Source organism: Anarrhichthys ocellatus, unplaced genomic scaffold (assembly GCF_004355925.1).
Source record: "Anarrhichthys ocellatus isolate YVR2014 unplaced genomic scaffold, GSC_Weel_1.0 scaffold64, whole genome shotgun sequence".
In the NCBI taxonomy this organism is placed as follows: Eukaryota; Metazoa; Chordata; class Actinopteri; order Perciformes; family Anarhichadidae; genus Anarrhichthys; species Anarrhichthys ocellatus.
In genome coordinates this window covers 1,400,543-1,421,359 of record NW_022280094.1, presented here as the reverse complement: position 1 = coordinate 1,421,359, position 20,817 = coordinate 1,400,543, and the positions used below count along the sequence as shown (strand labels likewise).

The 20,817-nt window shown below is 42.3% G+C and overlaps 1 protein-coding gene across 1 annotated transcript in view; it reads right to left on the bottom strand.

The window, feature by feature from the left end:
- brip1 (BRCA1 interacting helicase 1) overlaps nucleotides 1-20,817 on the bottom strand; it is a 47,987-nt gene that overhangs the window by 12,807 nt on the left and 14,363 nt on the right. Inside the window, exons 7-14 of the mRNA XM_031872480.1 lie at nucleotides 14,227-14,499; nucleotides 11,493-11,711; nucleotides 11,137-11,336; nucleotides 10,916-11,048; nucleotides 9,980-10,140; nucleotides 9,685-9,862; nucleotides 9,297-9,437; nucleotides 8,365-8,526 (exon numbers count right to left, since the gene is read on the bottom strand). Coding sequence (XP_031728340.1) covers nucleotides 8,365-8,526; nucleotides 9,297-9,437; nucleotides 9,685-9,862; nucleotides 9,980-10,140; nucleotides 10,916-11,048; nucleotides 11,137-11,336; nucleotides 11,493-11,711; nucleotides 14,227-14,499 — 1,467 coding nt within the window. The remainder of the gene's footprint in view (nucleotides 1-8,364; nucleotides 8,527-9,296; nucleotides 9,438-9,684; nucleotides 9,863-9,979; nucleotides 10,141-10,915; nucleotides 11,049-11,136; nucleotides 11,337-11,492; nucleotides 11,712-14,226; nucleotides 14,500-20,817) is intronic.

Here is a 20,817-nt window from a genome sequence, read left to right as displayed (position 1 = left end):
TGCAGGACAATTCAGTGAAATTAATTTTTCTAAAATGAATTACTTTATTTTAAGATGCACATTTTTCAAAAGCTTTCTGTTATGTCAGTTATTCTTTAATCCAGCCCTTATCTTACTTGAAATGAGAAGAACATTTATTTATGTATTTCTATGTATTATTTATAATCCATCCAGTTCAATTTGAAAACTGAGAATAATAATTGTTAAAATATAATTGATGTGTACTTTCTTTATTTGTGTTGGACCTTTTGGAAATTTACTTGAATACCCCTGGTATAGAAGAACACCCACACATTGTGTTTTCATGTGCTAATAGAGCATGGTGAAATGCAAGTACGACACAGACTACATGAGATATGGATTTTCTTACATTGAGGACAAAAGAGGGCAAAAACCTAACCATATTATAAGAACAGCCGATTTAAGCCCACAGTTTCGATAATCACTGTTCCATCTGGTGGAACCATTGTAACTGCTCTCCAAAAATGGCGCCATAGGGGTGTTACGAGTCGACCACGTGTTCACTGCATCATCGCGGAGGATCTCCTTTCAGCCAAAGACCCGACAAGGTCCCAGCGGGGACTGGTCACACACCGACCCGGGGCCCATGACGGAGGGAGGGGACATTCTAGGTGGCTGCATCTGTAGTTACGAGCAGGACAATAGACTTTGAAGTGTAGAAGTACGCTGTAACATGGCCTATGTAGACAACTGGGTTGGATATCCGTTCTGCCAGATGCTTGTAACACATTATGACACTTTCCATGTCTGAAACATTAAGCTTGAAACTAAAAACAGGAAGCATTTAGCTACCCATGTTTGCTCCCATGTCCTCGCACAGCTTGGAGGTCTTTTCTTCACTTGTACTCGCTGTAAAGCTGATGTGTTTGGATCCCCTTTGTAATACAATCACTGTTCTCGTACTATTGTCAGTGCTCTTAGGAGAGGCACATTGATCTAAAAGCCCTCATCTTATGGCCCCACTCATATCTGTGCTGTGCAGATTATATCCTTGAATAAGCATAGCTTCACAATGAAAGAGCAGCTCCACTGGCTTGGAAATGTGTTATACGGGTCAAGTAGAAGTTCTTCTTGTAGTCAGCAGAAAACTTCAACAGGCTAATGGTGTAAAGCGGTAAAGCCAGATGCAGAAGGCACCACCAGATGGGAGGAAGGTGGGGAGCATTCTATGACGTCTTGTCCCCAACAGTACATCTATTCCATTTACCTGCATGAACAGACAACTCAAGTGTTCCTCAAAAACACCGTACAGAAAGCAAAATGTACCACAACACAAGAGTGTTGATAATGCCTTGCATGCCATTGGGATTGCCTCATAGTGGTGAAATGAAGCATGGGGAAGATTTCATCAGGTTGGTGCCTCCTAAAGAAAGTGCAGCCAGGACGTTTGCATCAATAAAACATTGCACATTCACTAAATATGCAGTGTTACATCGACAAGGACCCCCCTTACGTGCGTCTTCAACTCAGCAAACTGTTTGTTCTCCAATAGCTTTCCAGTGCAATCTTGAGTGGGAGATGAATAACGCATGTTATGTACTTTAGGCAGATCTACTACTAAACAAAACAGCCATTATCTGCCAGGCTGCACTTGGAAAGGAGACGATTCCACAACGTTAAGAGTACCAAGGAAAAATGCTCTCACTGATAAAAAGACATGCAACAGGGTAACGACAGTCCTGCAGCCAACATAATCATATCAGCAGAACTAGATTTAACAGGGCAACAAAGATCATGCTTTCATTAGTTTTCATTTTGTTTAGTTTCTATCAATGGCAGAAAAGTGTTTTACCATTGGATAGCAGAAAAGACCTTTTAAAACTATTTGTTTTCTGTTCAGGACTGTACCAGTACTATAAATGCAGCCATGGATGAAAGACCAAACGATAATTGTGAATATTATTATGATGTGAGAGATATGACTATCATTTTAAAGAAAAGTATGACTAAAAGCTCATCCCTTTGGGGAGGGCAGTCTGATGTCAATGTCAATCTCTACCATCAACTATCTGTGAAGAACTGAGTTGGAAAACTTGCGGACGGGGGACTCCCTCTACCGAAGACATGCTGCCGCACAACTACAGTATTATTCTTTGTCTTATGGTGCTTTGGGACCAAGTGGATGTTATAGACAGTCCCTGGCTAGCACATATAGCAAAGCATCACTTAGGTTGCGATCAGGCAGGCCTCTGCACCCCATCACCGTATGAGGTTTCTTTGTCATGACCTAGCTACGCCTTGAAGTCCGGCAGCAGAATATGGAGTCCCCTCACAAGATGGGATCCCAATTCCACCATACAGGCAAGGTTGCTTCTTATTATAGAGGAGTTGTAAAGTGGTATTTGAATGACTCTTTGTCTGATCCCTCACCAGTTTGCCTCAGGAGGCCTTAGCAAGAGCGGTTGTCCCCAACACCACAATTTGATGGATCAGGTGCACAAAAACTTGTATGGGAGATTCCATTAGAGACAAAAAAAAAAGTCTTTATTCACCAGACCGAGCAACTGCCTCCCAGTCCTCCACAGCAAAGTTTTGATGCATGAGACGCAGCTTCTCGTTTGTCGATGGAAACATTGACACTCGATACGTCTTTGGCCGTTGTAGCCCACTCAAGACAAAGTACAATAAAAGTGGTACATCTGAGACACCATTCTCTTCAACAGTGTTGAATTACAGTGTTCTTTTAGTGATGGTTGTTAGCATGATTATCACCTCTCTTGTGTGACCATGTGTTGTTGGCGTTCACAGGATAATGAATAACTACAGGCTTTTTTAAATATTCATAAGACCTTGAAATTATTTTTTGTCAAAAGGCCCACAATTGTTCAGGACACCAATTATGAAATGTTTCAAATTACTAGGTACCTGTTTTGCTGAATCTAATCCTCATATCAAATCAACACTCATGCAGGAAATGTGCTGATAAATGTTGGTTCAAACTGTTTGACCCATTCATCCATTAGACTACGTTCAAGTTCAACCAAGGTGTTGCTGCCTCAGTCAGCCATGTACATCACAAGACTGGTCTGATAAATCCAACTGCATGGATGTAGGTGTGATGCAGAGAATCTCGCTGTGCAGTCAAACGGATCTTCAGCACCTTCAGCAAAGGCTTTCAGCTACGTGAGTGTGAGACACTCAACACAGAAATTACAGACACAAAAATTACAGACATGAGCACCTTCATGAATAATTCAGAGCCAACATCTGACAGAGACCTGGTGTTTAGTTGGCTCACTGGGCTGAGCTATAAAATGTCAATCTACATGCTCAACTACACACCTCTTTGTTTTATTCAAGAAAAATCTGAAAATCGAGGGTGGCAGATATTTAAGGCCTTCCAATTTATCATTCTGAGAACCACCATACAAACAAGTATGGCAACTTTTTGTATATGCCAGATAGGTAAAGCACTATAAATTACATTCCACTGCGTTTTTGAAATGAAAGCATGAGATTGTATACCCAGAAAGTATCAGTTATGTACATATATACAGGCCTTCAGTTGTTTATTTTAACCAAAGCAGAATTACCTTTACTCGCCAAGAGCACACTAAAGCTCTCTGAGCTTTATAGGGTATCAGTGCATCTCAGAGACATAAGCTATTGTCGTCAAAACAGATTCAAGTGAGATTGTCAATTAAAAGTGAATACATTTGTTGGACACCAGTTCTTAAGAGGAGCACAGTTACGATGCCCGGGCAACATAAATGGAAATGAGCAGTGTTTAGCACATAAGAGGGCACAACAAAGTGTGAATTATGTATTGCCTTTTCCAGGCCTGGTGGGTGCTATGCTCAGCCGCTGCCAGTGACACAGTAAAGTGGGCCAGATCTTCCTGCCAATTGGGACAATGTGGTGAAACAACTAGATAGAGGCAGTGAACTGTAGTCTTTCTCGCACTTTTACACTCCTCCCCCCCCCCCCCCTACTACTATCTCCCCATCTTTCACCTCCTTTGCATCCGGCCTCTCTCTATCTCCCCGGTGTCAGTGAGCTGTGTGGCGACACATCGCAGCTCTTCTAGTGCCTGCTGAATTATGAAACGGGTTTGGAGGCGACAGCATTAATGAAACATGCAGCCAGGAGCCACATTTCACAGTGGCGAGGGGAGACGTGTTGTTGCGGCGTAAATTATTCAGGCCCAAAATATCACAGTAACCATCACGACAAGACTGGTGGCAAGAAGCCACCTGCCACCTCTGGCCCTCCACTCCTCCCTCGTCGTCTGCGCTACACATCCCAGCCACACCGGTGAGTGTGCAGAACGCTGCACACACAGCCTGCTGCCTGAAGAAGACGACACTCGGCAATCCCATTAGTATTAATCACAGCTGTATATAAAGTGTTTATTTTGAGAGATTAATGTCTCATACCTTACAAAATTAGCATATATTATATATTTTTATATTGTCAACAAATCTTTTCATAGGATTTGAAATGACATGAAAAAATATGAATACCCTTCTTTCTTTCTTATATCATCTCGAAAGTTTCCACATTATGTTTAATTAGATTTCAAGCGTATTGACAGCCAGGATTTGCTACTGTGGTTGAAGGAGATATCAGAACAAGGAGACGACTGAGGCTACATTTGACCTGTTAAGTCTGAAACTCTAAGCCTCCCAAAAAGGCTCCAGCTTAGTCACACAGCAGTAATACTGAAGTTTCCACTGTAAAAACCCATATAAAACATCAACTCGGCTCTAAAAGAATCAGGAGGGATATGCTACACTGGGCAAATTGACCCATGAATCCAAAGTGCTTCCAAACACAGACAGAAACAGTCTCACTCTGAGACACCGGTGCTTGTGGAGCTGTGTGATTGAGCTGCTGAGGACAACGTGTGCTGGCGGGTGTTCAGCCAACAGTCCGGTTTGACTTTGAGTTGACACGCGCTCAGCAGAGCCCAGGCACCAGCGCCGGGTGCGTCTTCACACAGACAGCGAGGCGACATCACCTACTGGCCCTTATCTCCATCTCCCTTAAAAGAATCTTGTATTCCCCGCCATCTTTTCACCTCTGCAAAATCCCGCTTTTGTTAATAAACCATCAGTCCCTTCCTCTGTGGTTCTAATGGGCATTAACTGGAGGGCTGTTGAGGCTCAAGTGCTACAAAACCACAGCACTGGTGCAGGTTATCGGAGAAAGAGCGTGTGTGACCATGATTACAGGCATGCTTTGTGTGTCTGTGTATCTTAAAAAAGAAAGGTATTGAGCTGTGTGCTAATGCACAACATTCTCTTGAGTTTCCGTTGAACTCATTTTACTGCACAGCACCAAAGCCAAATGACAGAAATACAGTCGGTTTCTCAACGTTGACCCAAAAAGACATCGACAGCGAAAGTCCGAATTAGAGTGATTGTATTACTAATTTGTCAATATACCTGCTATAAGAAGATAATAAAATTGAACTTCACAGACTGTTTGTGTTCGTGAAGCAGAGAACGAGCCTCGAGGTACATCTCCTTGACCCCACAGACCTTTTCACTGAGCCAGCTGTGTACGAGGGGCCGATAGCCATCACCTAGACACACTGAACAGAGATGTCTGAAGATGACCTATCCTCTCCGTGTTGCCCGCGCACACAGAGATCACAGGGAAGACAGGACTCAGCGGCACCAACGAGGCCTCCACGGGCTCCAATTAATACCCCAGCCCTTCATATCCTCATCTTTAAGAGCTGACTGCAGATTAAATATTTATGAATCAGCACAGAGAGGGAGATAGAAGACTCCTACATGGCTATCAATAATAAAAAAAATAATAAAAAAACATCCCACAGCTCATAGTGGCTCCTTGGCTGGCATCACAGGCTGACAAAAAGGAAGGTAAAATGAGAAAACAACAAGACTCAGAGTCTTTGCTTTCCCTCACAGTTTGGATGGCGGTGTCATCAGCTGGTTGAGAATGCAACCTGATAGCAAGCAAACAAGGACTGCAGAGGAATCAAACCAATGATTACTGCATGTGACAGGTTGAGATACAAGTTGAACACGATCTATGCAAAAGGAAAAAGCTAAATTTGCCAAGGGCAAAACGAACAACTGTCAAGGTCCAGTGTTAGATGGAGAATGATGTGTCCTCTAAACAGTATGTCAGTGTTGCCTGGCTTCCATGACAGTCTGTGGCGACTGTGGCAAAGTGGAGAGCGGGGCCATCCTTCAATCAGAGGATCGGCGGTTCGATCCCCAGCTCCGCTAGTCGCATGTCAAGCAAGACACTTAACCCCCAAATTGCTCCCGTAGCTGTGCCTACGAATGTATGAATGTAATAGAATCTGAAGTCGTTTTGGATAAAAGTGTCTGCTAAATGACTGTAATGTAATGTAATGTCTACTTACTGCTAAAACATAACACATTTCAAATTGTGTTAATTAAAATAATGAGCTAAAAAAACTAATACAATACCGAGACACAAAAAGCATGCAAGGATTTTCACTGCTGTAACTGCAATCAGATTAGTCAAATTCAAGTTTTAAATGTATTAGAAACACTGCATGATGTATGGACATCCCTAAGACTAAGGTCTTAAATCAGAGTGGCTGCAAGATGATTGACCATAGTCCTATATTGAAAAGCATGTGTGTGTGTATACATACATATACATATATACATATAAACAGACGACCATTCACACTCGCATCCACACCTACGGGCAATTTTAGAGCCATCAATGAACCTAAGCTGCATGTCTTTGGACTGTGGGAGGAAGCCGGAATGGGAACCGGGCCCCTCTTGCTGTGAGGCGACAGTGCTGGCCACCACACCACTGTGCAGCCCCTGGAAATTATCGGAAAATGTTACATCTAAAATCTATTCACATAAAAATGGGGTCACTCTCACACTACGTGCTGCTGCTTCCCCCATCCACAGAAGTACAGTGCTTTGCTGCCGTTGCGGTAACTCCTGTCTGTTACTATTGGGTGTAATACGCTGACTGTGGATAAGAAGCTCATACAACACCACTTTAAAAAATCCAAACCATCTCTGCAACAGGTCGAAAGCCAAAAATGTTGGGAATCACCGCATTAAAATACAGTATAAAGAATTACAGTGACTTTAAACTCAAACGTATTAAGTTTCCCACATTTAGTAACATTATTGACCAAAATTGCATAGTGACCAACGTCACACGTAATATGAGCAATGTGGACTAACACACCATGATAAATGAAATCCACTTGGCCCTAAGTAAGCTAATGTGACAACTGAGCTACAGCGCACATTAATTATTCATGAACAAAAACGCATAACAAACAAAGGGGGACAAAGTGTCTATGAGTGCCCTCTAAGAAGCGCCCTCATTAACTGAAAGAGGATACAGCTCCATGAGGATGAGGCTTTTAACAAGTCCTTGACAATACCTATATTGATTGGTTGCAATCTATTGTAACATACGACACGACCAAGAGCAGCTTCTTAGCAGTGGGATCTATTGGAATCCAGCTTAGGCTTTGAAAACTGTTAATAAAATACCTTCAAACTACAAAAACTCTGGACCTGACTCCAATTTATGGTCTCTAGCTCCTCCCAGTGGTAGAATGTGGAAACAAATATTCTAACTGCAAACCATCCACCATCACTTCAATGCAACAATGTAGTTTTGAGTAAATCTAGAGCACATGTAGATAAGACCATGACTATATTTCTGTAACCTGTTAAATTAATCTGTTGCTTAGATGTTTTCTCATAGAACAGAAGATACTTAATTCATCCTGTTGTGGAAATTGCGGTGTGTATGAAAATACTTTAGCCTTATTCTTTCACCTGAAACCCTGGCAGTGTGAAACCCACTTGTGAACAAACAAGAAATAGATTTAAAAACAGAATTCAAAGTGTTAGGCAGGCTTTCTTTCGTATCTCACCACCCACAGCGTACGTAAAAATAACTCAGGGCAATGCATCTAGTCTGCAGGACTGTGAAACATCACACTGCAACACATGGTTGTATTATATTATATATGGTACTGTTAGATTGCTGCTACACTGCCCTGTTAATACAGGTGTGTGTTGCATGCAGGAGAACATTTTCTTTTCTTTTGTTTTCTTTACCTCAGGGAAAATGTTTAGTTGGAAGCACAATAGTCTGAAACAAAAAGCAGCCACCACTGTAATGCAAGTCTACAAATAGTATAATACTAGGACCTAAAATTACTCTTCGCTAATCTTCATCAAAATTGAATGTGAACGTTATGAATGAAGTTGCTCTCTTGTTCTGTTGATCTGATCATCATATACCTTTTGGTTGGGTTCTCCTCTTTGCTTTGCATTCACAACAACACACATAATCAACACTGCAACCACCACTAACTTACAGACTCACAGTCTTGGTGGTTCTTACCTTGTAAGAAGGCAGAAAGCAGAGCACACCCTTGGCTACGACCTGGCAGACATGGAGCAGCAGCGACCCCACCTCGTCCTGGAAGATGTACGTTTCAGTGTGTTGGAAGGTGGCACAGAGCTTTCTGCCCTGGGGTCCGTCACCAACAGTGCCCACCCAAACCTGAGGAGAGGGCATTAGAAATGTTGAGGTCATATCACCAACATACTTCATATAATAAATATATCTGGCCATTATTATGTCGGCCCAAACACTATCATTATGAGCTTTTTTCAAAAACATTCTCATGTGCAATGCCAAATTAGCAGTCGTAAATCCAAGTTACAACATTATTGCAATCTAATGGTCAGACTGTGACATCTGCTGGACAAAAGCGGTATAGATGTGGAGACGGGGTCAAAGTTTCCAGTGGCGTGATCCACCTTAAAACCTGATTGAGACTGATGGATACCATCATATCTCTCTGACACGATGCATTAAGGAAGCTTAGGGATTCCAATGAGTCCTGAGGGAGGGAGGTTTTAAGTCATATTATCAAATCAAACATGCAGGAATCGAGCAGCTACTGTAAATATCCTTTTATACAGCATATACTTTGTCAAAGAAGTCATTGTTTCCAGAGGATGAGTGACATGGTAAACCAAAGGGGTGCAACAGATCGCGTTTGTGAGACACAGATTAGATCAGCAGAAAAAAAGAGAGCAAATATAACAAACGTTAATAAGCCATATCCACTGATACAAACCGGTTTTGTCGTTGTTTTGTTATTACAGCAGGTATACAAGGCTCTGTCCCGAAAAATGATTTCAACCGTCCTGAAGTCAGTGTAAAATGTCAAAAGTTAAAAGTGTTATCCTTTTACTTTGTTATAGTCATCTATAATGGTTATTCGCATAAAAAGGTCCGTTGCACCACAAATAACCCGACTGGACCTGGGACTTGTTGATGACATGGTTGGCCTCCAGCTGGATGGAGAACTTCACTCCAAGTTCAGAGGAGAAGGAGCTCATGGGGGACAGGGTTCCTGATGTCAGCACAATGCTGTGCACAGACCTGCTGAAGTCAGAGAAAGCCTGGGAGACACAGACACAATCAACCTCCAAGCACTGTTTCAGCTGGAATTTATGCCATAAGCATATCATATTTAGGATGGCACGGTGGAGATTGAAGAACCCATTATAATATTATGTGACATATTTTACCAGCACTTGGCAGGTAACTTTCATTACAGACTTATTAAGTCATCCATTAATGGCTATAGACTTCAGTAATAGCTCAGTTTGGCATACATGGCATGATGTGCCATCTCTAACCTCTCACCACGGCGGGGTTGAGGCACCAGAAGCTGAGAGTCAGGACTTCTGTCTTGACTCGGGCGCTCTGGCGTTTCCTGTGGTGTGGCCGAACAATAAAGCCCTGGGCATCAGGGGTGTCGGGTGGGACTTGGTTCGTCCAAGCGTAGGTCTTCTGCAGAGCTATCCGGTAGTCTTCAGCAACCCTACAGACACACAGAGACCTGAGCCATCGTTCAACCCTAAACCCCTTTACAATAGTTCATCTGAGGCACTGGCATGACACAGGACTTTGATCTGGCTTTCTTTGGTTGGTCTCTGACCTGCAGTTGTCCTCAGAGGAGTACATGAAGCTCAGCACCATGAAGAGATTTTTGAGGACAATGGAGGTTGCCGAGCAGATGGTTGGGACCTGAACCATATCCTCTTTACCATTGATCAAACCAACACGCTCCTCTTTCTCCAACACTGCTGCCAGGTTTTTCTGTCAGTGGAAGACGTGTGGGGAAAAAAAAAAAAAAAGTGCTGTTGATTATTACAGGACACCTAAAACCAAATAAGAACATGCAGCACATACAAGGTCGTCATTTTTTGGGTGTCAAACTTTAAATACAAGCACATCACAGGGGAAATGACTTGAATGGCGTGATAAGCATGGACACCTGTAAATGCTAAGCATTTTCCAGTTTGAAAATCTGAAGCACTGAAAGCCCAACATGTAATACATTGTCTAAGCATGGTGGAGGAAAGGTTCATGATTGCCCCTTTCTATTGTCCTCATAGACTTTGATGCATGATCCCACCAAGTCACTGAATGAAACATTCAAGAAAAACAAGGAGCTGGCGAGAGGATTTTCTTCCTGTAAGAATAAACCCACATGTCACGATATGTACTTTGCTTATGATGCATGATGGTAATTTCAAAATATGTTGATTTGGTCCAACTGTGCTATTTTGCTTATTATCGCGTAGCAAACAACAAATACTCCAATTCATTTATCTATTTATGGACATTTTCAGGCATTACTGTGACGAGTAAACATGATTGCCGTCTCATTACACATACAGTACAGTGAGCCCCAACACCCTTCTGCACTGAGGCCCTGACATTGACCACACAGTTGATGTCCATCAAAATCAGTGAGGGTACAGTGCTGAAGGCTTAGAGTGAACATTTGAAGTGGACTGACGAATACTGGCAGTGTACAGGTACGGTAAACCTCAAACATGTAGAAGTAAAGCTTAGATATCTGGTGTACCTTCAGAACGCTGAAGGTTTCAGCAGTGATGCCCATGTTGTGAAAGATGCTCAGTACATCCTTTCCATTCCAGACTTTACAGGCGCTCTCATATCCCCGTTCAGACATCAGGCTTTGGCTCTCCTGGATCCAGCTACACCATGGACAAAAATACATTCTTAGTTAATATCTACTCAAATTCCGGGCACCACAGATGAGCAATAATTCACTGAATCACGAACTTGATCAGGATAGAGCAGAAGTCCCTGAGTAGCTCGTGTTTGGAGGGTCTGATGTTGTTTTTGACCATGCTGTCAAGCTCATCCCTGGACAGCAGCAGACTGTGGTGGTCTAAAGTGTAGCTGGCACTCTCCCTTGCACAGTCCTCAATGTTGTGGGCTTCGTCTAGCACCACGATCTGGCCTGCCAGGTTGATCTCCATCTGGTAAAAATGTAGATGGAAAGCAAGAGAGGAAGAAGAGGGAGTGGTTAATCCCTGAACTCTCCACATGATCTGGTTCTTTGTTAAGAACTAATCTTGTTGCTCCCTTCAGATTGTTCTAGAATTCCTGCACCCTCTCTTCCATACTCTACTCACACTCTCTCTGATCATTGGGTCCAGCAGGTAGTTATATGGACAGAAGATGATGGAGGCGTCCTGCATAAGTTCACGGGCAGCATAGTAGGAGCATGACCGGAGCCGTTTGCCCAGTGAGACAAGGTCCTCAACGTCCCAGGCGTCATGGAGTCCGTAGGAGCGTAGTGTGCGCTGTTCCCGCATCTTCTGGACACCATGGTAGTAGCTGCATGACCTGCCCTGTAATACACACATTTTTCATTCAAAGTCAACGGATCATGGAAGACGCAGTTATCACATCGAGTCCCTTTTCATTGCAGGAACCACACTGTACAGATCTCCACACACTGTGGGGGAGAAGTTCCTGAACTAAATTTGGGCTCAGCTCAAGAACCCTCGCCCTAAAGCAGCTGATAATGTGTAATTAAAACTATTAATGCCAGATTGTTTTAAATATAGAATCATTTGAATGTGTTTTTGTGCAAATAACCACTATGGGAGACAACAACCAAGTAAAAAAAGAAAAACATTGAAAATGTTCACCCCAATCGACTTTGGGGACGGTTCAGGAACGGTGTTGAAAAAAGTAAGTCTGGAGCTTTGCTGTCAATTATAGTTCTTGGAAAGAAATAATCGGCAAAAAAACAGGATAAGCAGGTCTGTTTTTATTCTTATTTCATTGGAAATCGGAAGAGGAAGTTGACGTTGGTGTATCTCTATGCAAAACCCAACATATCAGAGAAGACTAGAAAAAGAAAATGTGAGAATCTGGAACCAGTGAAGTTTGGCATTTTCTTCATAAGAAATGACTCAAACTGATTAACTGATGATCAACATTGCAGTTTCTGTCGATTGACAAATCAAATCAGTTGTTGCAGCTGTATATAATGGGGAAACACTAAAAGCCTACAATATCAACAAGATCAGCTAAAAGCAGTCTTCAGAATGTTATGTATTCCTTTGTATTTGTCACTAATCCAGAAAATATGTTACATTAGAATTTCTTATATATCGGAGATAAACGGACCGTTTGATTTATTTTCTTGTCTCTAGTGTCACATGTAACCAGAGGTGACGTACAGTATTTCAGAGGCTTCCAATGATCAGGTCTTCCAGGTATTGTCGTGGGTTACATGTCCTGACACTCATACAGTGAACGTAGAAGTGTAAAGAAGCAGCATCTCATGTACCAAGCCCCAATTACACTGTCAACAGAGGTGTCTGCTTCAGATGTCCCACCCTGTTCTTTAGGATTTCACAGCTTGAGGTGACACTGTGTACACTCAGTAACCTCCAGACACAATAATGATCTCTGGATGAAATGGTCTACCTCTCACAGTCATGTGCTAAGCTTGGACACTTTGCTGAAACTGAACCCGGTCGGCTCAGTGAAAGGGGAGTTGCGGAGATTAATAGACATGCAGCCACATTTGGGAAAGTCAGGACAGGTTACAGTGCAGTTAAAACAATTGGTAGGTGTTTTGACTTAAGACGATGGGTGTTAACTGTGTATGAATCACTGTGCGTCTACACAGCATGGTCACCTGACACTGACTAGACTACACCCTGAGGTGATGAAGACAGAGAGCATCAGTGACATCCACTGAGGGGTAATGACTGGGCCAGCTATTTAATATGATAAAGTGAGAGAATTGCCATGGGAGGCAAACACCTCCACTGACAGCGTAATTGTCCTTGTTGCAGTAGGAGCCCGTTACAAGCGTCTCACGCCTCTGAACAAAAAAGCTCACTCAATGGTTCTCGACATTTTAGTGTGTCAAAAAGAGCCGGTTGGACCAATTGTGGATATTGCAGCAGCATAATTGCTGCTGAGGCTACATTGTTGGAGTGTTGTCTGGTAGTGATAGTGACCTGTGGGTTTGTGGGTGACCGAAAAACTCTTTTCACAGTACATGATGGTTTGAGGTCAGGTAAGTATTTAGTATTATAAAGTTGTCATAAAATGTTAGGTCTGTTATATGTTGTCTTTCATCAGCTTCTGTAACCAGTGGATAAAGGTTTGATTCCATGGAGAAAGTGTGTCATGTGGTGTTAGATTTCACAGCTTGAAGGGGGTCAAAGGAGTCCAATTCAGGTCCAGAACAGTTATTTTTGAGACAAGAGGATGTAAACAAATAGGGGGGGGTTGACCTGGGCTAAGTAATGAACTATAGCACACATACAGGTTGTGCCTTTAGTGGGATAAAAGTCACATGTCAAATGTATGGCCTGTCTGGGTTTATAAAGTCGATACCAGTTGATATCAGAAGTAATATGTATTTTAAATTAGCATACAACAAAGAAACAATTTAGATGAGAATCCTTTCAATTTGGTTCCTTAAAGGATTGTGACAAAGTTATGAAGTAAGCGGGACATTAACAGTGGAGAAAAGCTCACTGGTCAAACTATGTAGTGGTGACAATGTTTCCAAATGATCTCAAACATATAAAATGTCTGTACCGACATGTCTTATAACTTATTGGGTGACATATACACAGATTAAGGTTGGGCGATATTGAAATTCCCCTACTGACAATATTGCTTTAAGGCAAACTGATTTACTAATAATTGTCCAAAAAAGGAAAGGTTGTCATCTTCATGAGGTGTTCATGTTCTCTATGAGGGAGGAAACATCGCCCTGCTTACAGGGAGTGACTATTGGATATTCAAAAGGCACATTTCAACTTGAGTATTACTTTAAAGCCAAAGTTGAAAATGGGTTTAATGTGAATGTATGCAAGTGTTCATCCTCACATCTTTGGCATCCAGCAGGTCCTTGCAGCGTTCATTGCGGTTGAAGTGAGGCGCCACTCCTTGGTTGACACATGTGTGAGCTCTACTGGATAAGATGGTCATGGGCACACTGGAGTAAACGGTGCGCTTCAGCTCGTGGGTGATCTGAGTTATCTGTTTATGTGTGCGAGTACCAAAGAAGATCTTAGGAATCTTCTTTTTGCCATCACTGTCTTTGTCCTTCACACCGTCTCTGGCTGAAGCGCACTGGCACTGGGAGCAGGGTTCAGGGGACTGGAAAGAGAAACAAACAGAGGTTATGCGCTAGATTTCAACCGCTCACTACAGCAGCCGAGTCACACATCTTGACCCGTTAAATAAAAACACTGGCAACTGTCATTTTTATGCAAATAAAACAGAGCTTTACAGCGCTGACTCTATAAAATCCATGACTCCCAAATTCCTTGTTAAATAATTAGTGCTGGGCAACGATTACAATTTTTAAATCGCGATTAATCGCATGATTTTTCTGCGATTAATCGCATGATTTTTCTGCGATTAATCGCATTGTTATGGCAAAATTCAATAATGAATTCAAAAGTAATGTATTGCGCACTTCTATTTTAAAAGTACTGCTATATGAACAAAAGTGCAACAACATTTGGTTTGCAAACACTTTAAAATCAGGTTATTTTTAACAGCAGTATTCCCTTTACACAGTAGCAGTTAAAATACAGTTATGATTCTAAAGAGGAACTCCTACAGGAACCAGCCAGCAGAGAGGACTTGATGTCGACTAAATGAGATGGGATAAAATAATTATTCACATTTTCTAGGAAGAGCAGCCAAAAGTGAGGCTAAAAGCTTCATGTCAAGCATTTGAGATTTCACCATGCTGTTTGTACCAAGGTAAATATCCCTTTATTATCTTTGGATGCATCAGAACAATGTGGGCTGTATTGTAAATCACTGATCAGGTCCTCTTCATAGCAATATTGAATTTACAATATTTTAGTTGCCAAATTACACAGCGATCCTTGCTCATACATAAACTCAATTGATTTTCCATAAGTGTAACTACAGCCCACCCACCACTGTCTTTTGATTGAAATAAAAATGGTTGGTGACCTCCTGAAATGAACCCCTACAAGGCAGTTTCACCATCAGATGAGCCTTGAGTAAGATCTGATATTGTGGCACTTTCAATTGTCACCACTGCATGATATTATCTTGAGACAATATTTGAAAAAATAAAAAAGTATCTGGCCTCTTTCTTTAGAGATTACCACCATTTTCTTAATATTGAATTAACAAAACTTGCAAGCTTGGCAAACAAGTTTATCCCTAAATCCTCAACAAATGACCTGAATGATTCCAGGTAAGAATGAATGGTATGTGTTGTCAGGCATCACAACTTATCATAGAGATCAGAAGGTAGCACTTCTGATGACAGACGAGTGGCTCGAGTTACCGGGCGGCTCAGATTTTCCAAGCATGTTTGCCCATCAAATATTACAATGTGCGATGGAGTGTAGGCCAGAGAGAGCCCTTAGAGAGTCCACTCTCAGAGTTAAGAGGGATAATGAGCCCTGAGTCCATGTGAAAAACAAACAGAGGTGCTGCAGGGCCCCAACACCAGTTCAGGTTACCTTTCTCCTCTGGAACAGTTGTGCTCCACAGCCTGGGCCCTGAGCCTGATCACCTTACCTGCTGCTGCCACATTAAATAGAGCCATCCAAATATCCTGCCCCAAGATGTCTAATAATTACTTATTCATTGGCAGGTGGGGGGAGGGTGGGTGTAGAAGGGCTTGCTGATGAATAGAGGCCCTTGTCAAAAGCTGCAGCAGGAAACAGCTGACACAAGAGTATCCTTTTACGCGCCTGCCTCCTGAGATGCCAGGACAACAAGGTATCAAGCCTGGCCCCACAGCCCAGAGCAGACACCCACTCGGAAGGAATGCAGATAACTGGCAAAAGAGACGCCAGCTCTGCTAGTAACAAGAACATAACAGGGCCATTGGCGTAGCTCTTTGGGTGCCGCTAGCTATGAGAATGCTAGCTTTGTCTTTCAAAAAATATGTAATGAGAGTAAACTTTTTTCTCATTAAGATAGCATTTACAGGTACACCGTATAGGACAGGTGTACTATGTTTCTTTAGTTGTACTGCGTGTCTTCAGGTCTACTACCTTTACTCAGCACAGGTAAACTTAGTTATGCAACAGCTAAAGCTTTCTGGAATTGACGGAACAGAGGTCAGTGGTGTTACTGAACACCTCAGAATATTCACAGGTAGGCTTCTGTTGCTCGACTCCCTGCCAACACCTGAGAGATGGAAATCTCACACGCCAGGGGGCCAGTCCGAGGGCACTGAGGGGCCGCAGGCAGTGGATCACTTAGGTATCACTGGCGCCTCTCACTGGACGCCAATTTGCTCCTCATTCCACAGCTTTCGAGGGCTTGGAATTCACTCCAATAAGGGTAGGCTTCAATAGCCGATACTTCGGAAGACATGACACCGAACACCCCCTCCTCCCAACATGACCACACTGTGCAGGTAGGGGACCCTGGCAAATACCTGCCCTCCAAAGCACCTGTTTATCCCTCGGGCGCAGTAACCAGCGGGTGAACCCCATTCAATATTTATCCCCGTGGCTTTCACAGATCAGCGGTCCAGGCGAGGCAAACCCTCTTAATTAAAACTGGAGCTTGCTTCAAAGGGCCCCATTCAGGCCGTCAGTCAGCGTCGCGGGACAAAAGAGCCAGGGTCATGTAGCTGCAGGGAAACCAGAGATGGACGCGCTTTTTCGACTTCACTTGCCCTCCTCTTTTTCCACCTCCGACCATCCACGGCTCCAAATCCAAGCCACACACCTGTGGCAAGCTGAGACCCAGTTGTGAGAGTTCAACCATTCCTGTGAGCTGCATTCTGTGACTGTGCACATCGAGTGATTATGGCTAACCTGTTGGTCTTTGGGACCTGGAGAGATCTCATGAACATGGATTATTCACCAGAAACAGCATCGCAGATAGCTTTAGGAAACATGATACAGTTGTGTGAAAAAGTGTTTGCCCCCTTCCTGATTTCTTATTTTTTTGCATGTTTGTCACACTTAAATGTTTCAGATCATCAAACAAATTTAGATATTAGACAAAGATAACACAAGTAAACACAAAATGCAGTTTTTAAATTAAGGTTTTTATTATTAAGGGGAAAAAAAAATCCAAACCTACATGGCCCTGTGTGAAAAAGTGATTGGCCCCCCCCCCTGTTAAAACATAAATTAACTGTGGTTTATCACATCTTTGGAAAGCTGAGTTCAATTTCTCTAGCCACACCCAGGCCTGATTACTGCCACACCTCTTCTCAATCAAGAAATCACTTAAATAGGACCTGCCTGACAAAGTGAGGTAGACCAAAAGATCCTCAAAAGCTAGACATCATGCTGCGATCCAAAGAAATTCAGGAACAAATGAGAAACAAAGTAATTGAGATCTATCAGTCTGGAAAGGTTACAAAGCCATTTCTAAAGCTTTGGGACTCCAGCGAACCACAGTGAGAGCCATTATCCACAAATGGCAAAAACATGGAACAGTGGTGAACCTTCCCAGGAGTGGCCGGCCGACCAAAATTACCCCAAGAGCGCAGCGACGACTCATCCAAGAGGTCACAAAAGACCCCAGAACAACATCCAAAGAACTGCAGGCCTCACTTGCCTCAATTAAAGTCAGTGTTCATGACTCCACCATAAGAAAGAGACTGGGTAAAAATGGCCTGCATGGCAGAGTTCCAAGACGAAAACCACTGCTGAGCAAAAAGAACATAAAGGCTCGTCTCAGTTTTGCCAGAAAACATCTTGATGATCCTCAAGACTTTTGGGAAAATACTCTGTGGACTGACGAGACAAAAGTTGAACTTTTTGGAAGGTGTATGTCCCATTACATCTGGCGTAAAAGTAGCACGGCATTTCAGAAAAGGAACATCATACCAACAGTAAAATATGGTGGTGGTAGTGTGATGGTCTGGGGCTGTTTTGCTGCTTCAGGACCTGGAAGACTTGCTGTGGTAAATGGAACCATGAATTCTGCTGTCTACCAAAAAATCCTGAAGGAGAATGTCTGGCCATCTGTTCGTGACCTCAAGCTGAAGCGCACTTGGGTTCTGCAGCAGGACAATGATCCAAAACACACCAGCAAGTCCACCTCTGAATGGCTTAAGAAAAACAAAATGAAGACTTTGGAGTGGCCTAGTCAAAGTCTCGACCTGAATCTGATTGAGATGCTGTGGCATGACCTTAAAAAGGCGGTTCATGCTCGAAAACCCTCCAATGTGGCTGAATTACAACAATTCTGCAAAGATGAGTGGGCCAAAATTCCTCTACAGCGCTGTAAAAGACTCATTGCCAGTTATCGCAAACGCTTGATTGCAGTTGTTGCTGCTAAGGGTGGCCCAACCAGTTATTAGGTTTAGGGGGCAATCACTTTTTCACACAGGGCCATGTAGGTTTGGATTTTTTTTTTCCCTTAATAATAAAAACCTTCATTTAAAAACTGCATTTTGTGTTTACTTGTGTTATCTTTGTCTAATATTTAAATTTGTTTGATGATCTGAAACATTTAAGTGTGACAAACATGCAAAAAAATAAGAAATCAAGAAGGGGGCAAACACTTTTTCACACAACTGTATTACTTGACTGAGGAAAAGCAGCTTCAACGTTGTCAGTATATTAGCTCCACCTAACTAAAACCAATGTAGTCTAATAAACAGGTCCATAATAAATCTAGAGCGGGAACAACTAGTCAATTCATTGAGGATCCACAGAAAATAAAATCAGCATTTTATAGACTTAATATACTTTAACATCAACCATCACAACTAAATGCCTGAGCCCAACCCTTTCACTAACCTAAACCAAATACTAACCTGTCTCAAATCTCAAACAGCCCTTTAGAGAAGCGAGGACCTGCCAAAATGTCCTCACTTGCCAAAAATGTCCTCATTCTGAAGGTCTAAAACTCAAATTGGTTCTCTGTCTCTCTCTCACATACACACACACACACACACACAGTTATACTTTAGCATACTTTACCGTTTACTTTGTATCAACCTTGCATTTATATAATTACTTTCTGTTAAATCAAACATATCCTTTTGTGAAAACATGAATACCTGCAATGTTGAAAATCGTTCTGTTTTAAGCCCATACGCGTTTGAAACTTTAATCACAGCCTTAGTGGATTCGGTGGAGTATACCGCCACCCAGTGGTGATAGTGAATGGTAATACTGAACCCATTGCTGACAGTGAAACCTTAAAATGAGTGGTCCAAAAGGAGCTAAACTATAATCTACTCTACCAGCAACATGAGAGGATTAATCACTCTGTGTTTCTATGGATAATTTATGACACAGATTTTTGCCAAAGGGGATTAATAAAGTAGTTCTTATTCTATCACAACAGACATTTTAACATCTCATAAAAGGACAATTTAAATGTCTTGGTAAACTGCACCAGTGAGCCAGCATGCATAATGGCCTTTATCACAGCAGATACGTCATTACAAGACAAGCAAAGATGTAAGTACTGACATGAATGATTGAGGTGCTTTACTGAGCCTTAATGTTGTGCATGCTGGCTCACAGGAACGGCTTTACGGAGACATTGAAAGAACAGAGTCATCATTAACTAAACAAGTTACACCTGTCTCTACAGTGAAAGGTCCATCATTCATTCAATACGCCCACATATTTTGGTATTCCCCATGTAGTCAGCCGTTTTGGTAGAGAATGGGACATTTAATGTAAAAAAGTACTAGGCGTTGTTACTGATGTTTTCATTTCTCTCTCGGTGTCATGGAGCCTGAACTGTAAAAGGGATGTTGACCACCATTTGTATGGCTACATATATTAAGTAACAATCATTAAACCCTTCTGTAATGAACTGGACTTGATTGTTGACCCTAACTGCACTACAACTAACTGATACAACAAAACACATGTATAGATGATGAGATGGTTGAAGTAGAGCCCACTCACTTTGAGAGCCTCCCCAATACAAACAGTGTAGCACTGTTCAGCTCAGAACAGGGTTCTCAACCTTTTCTAACTGAAGGCCCACTTCTGGTCGTTAAAGACATTTCAGAGGACCACCTTCCCAAACAAATGAGGAAAAAAACTAAAAACATGACAAGTAAAGCAGAACAAATTAACTTGTTGAAGAGATGCATTATGCCTCCGTCAGCTGTCTTTTCATTTAAAAAACAACCCATTTTGTGTCACTGCATCAGAGGGACCGTTAGCTACCCAACAGTGCCAGAAGACATTCATCTCTACCTGAAGATGTGTCTACATTGGCATGGTGATACTCGATTGTATCTGAGGATGAGCGTCGTTTGTTTATTTATTCATGGGTAAAATAATGATATATCATTTGTGAATTCCTCTGTGTGACTTTATTAATATATCATTTGTGAATGCCTCTGTGTGACTTTATTAATATTGAGACTTATTGACCCCATAGCAGAATGGGAGATTAGCCGCGGACACAGTCAGTCAGGGATGCAAGGACACACACACACACACACACACACACACACACACACACACACACACA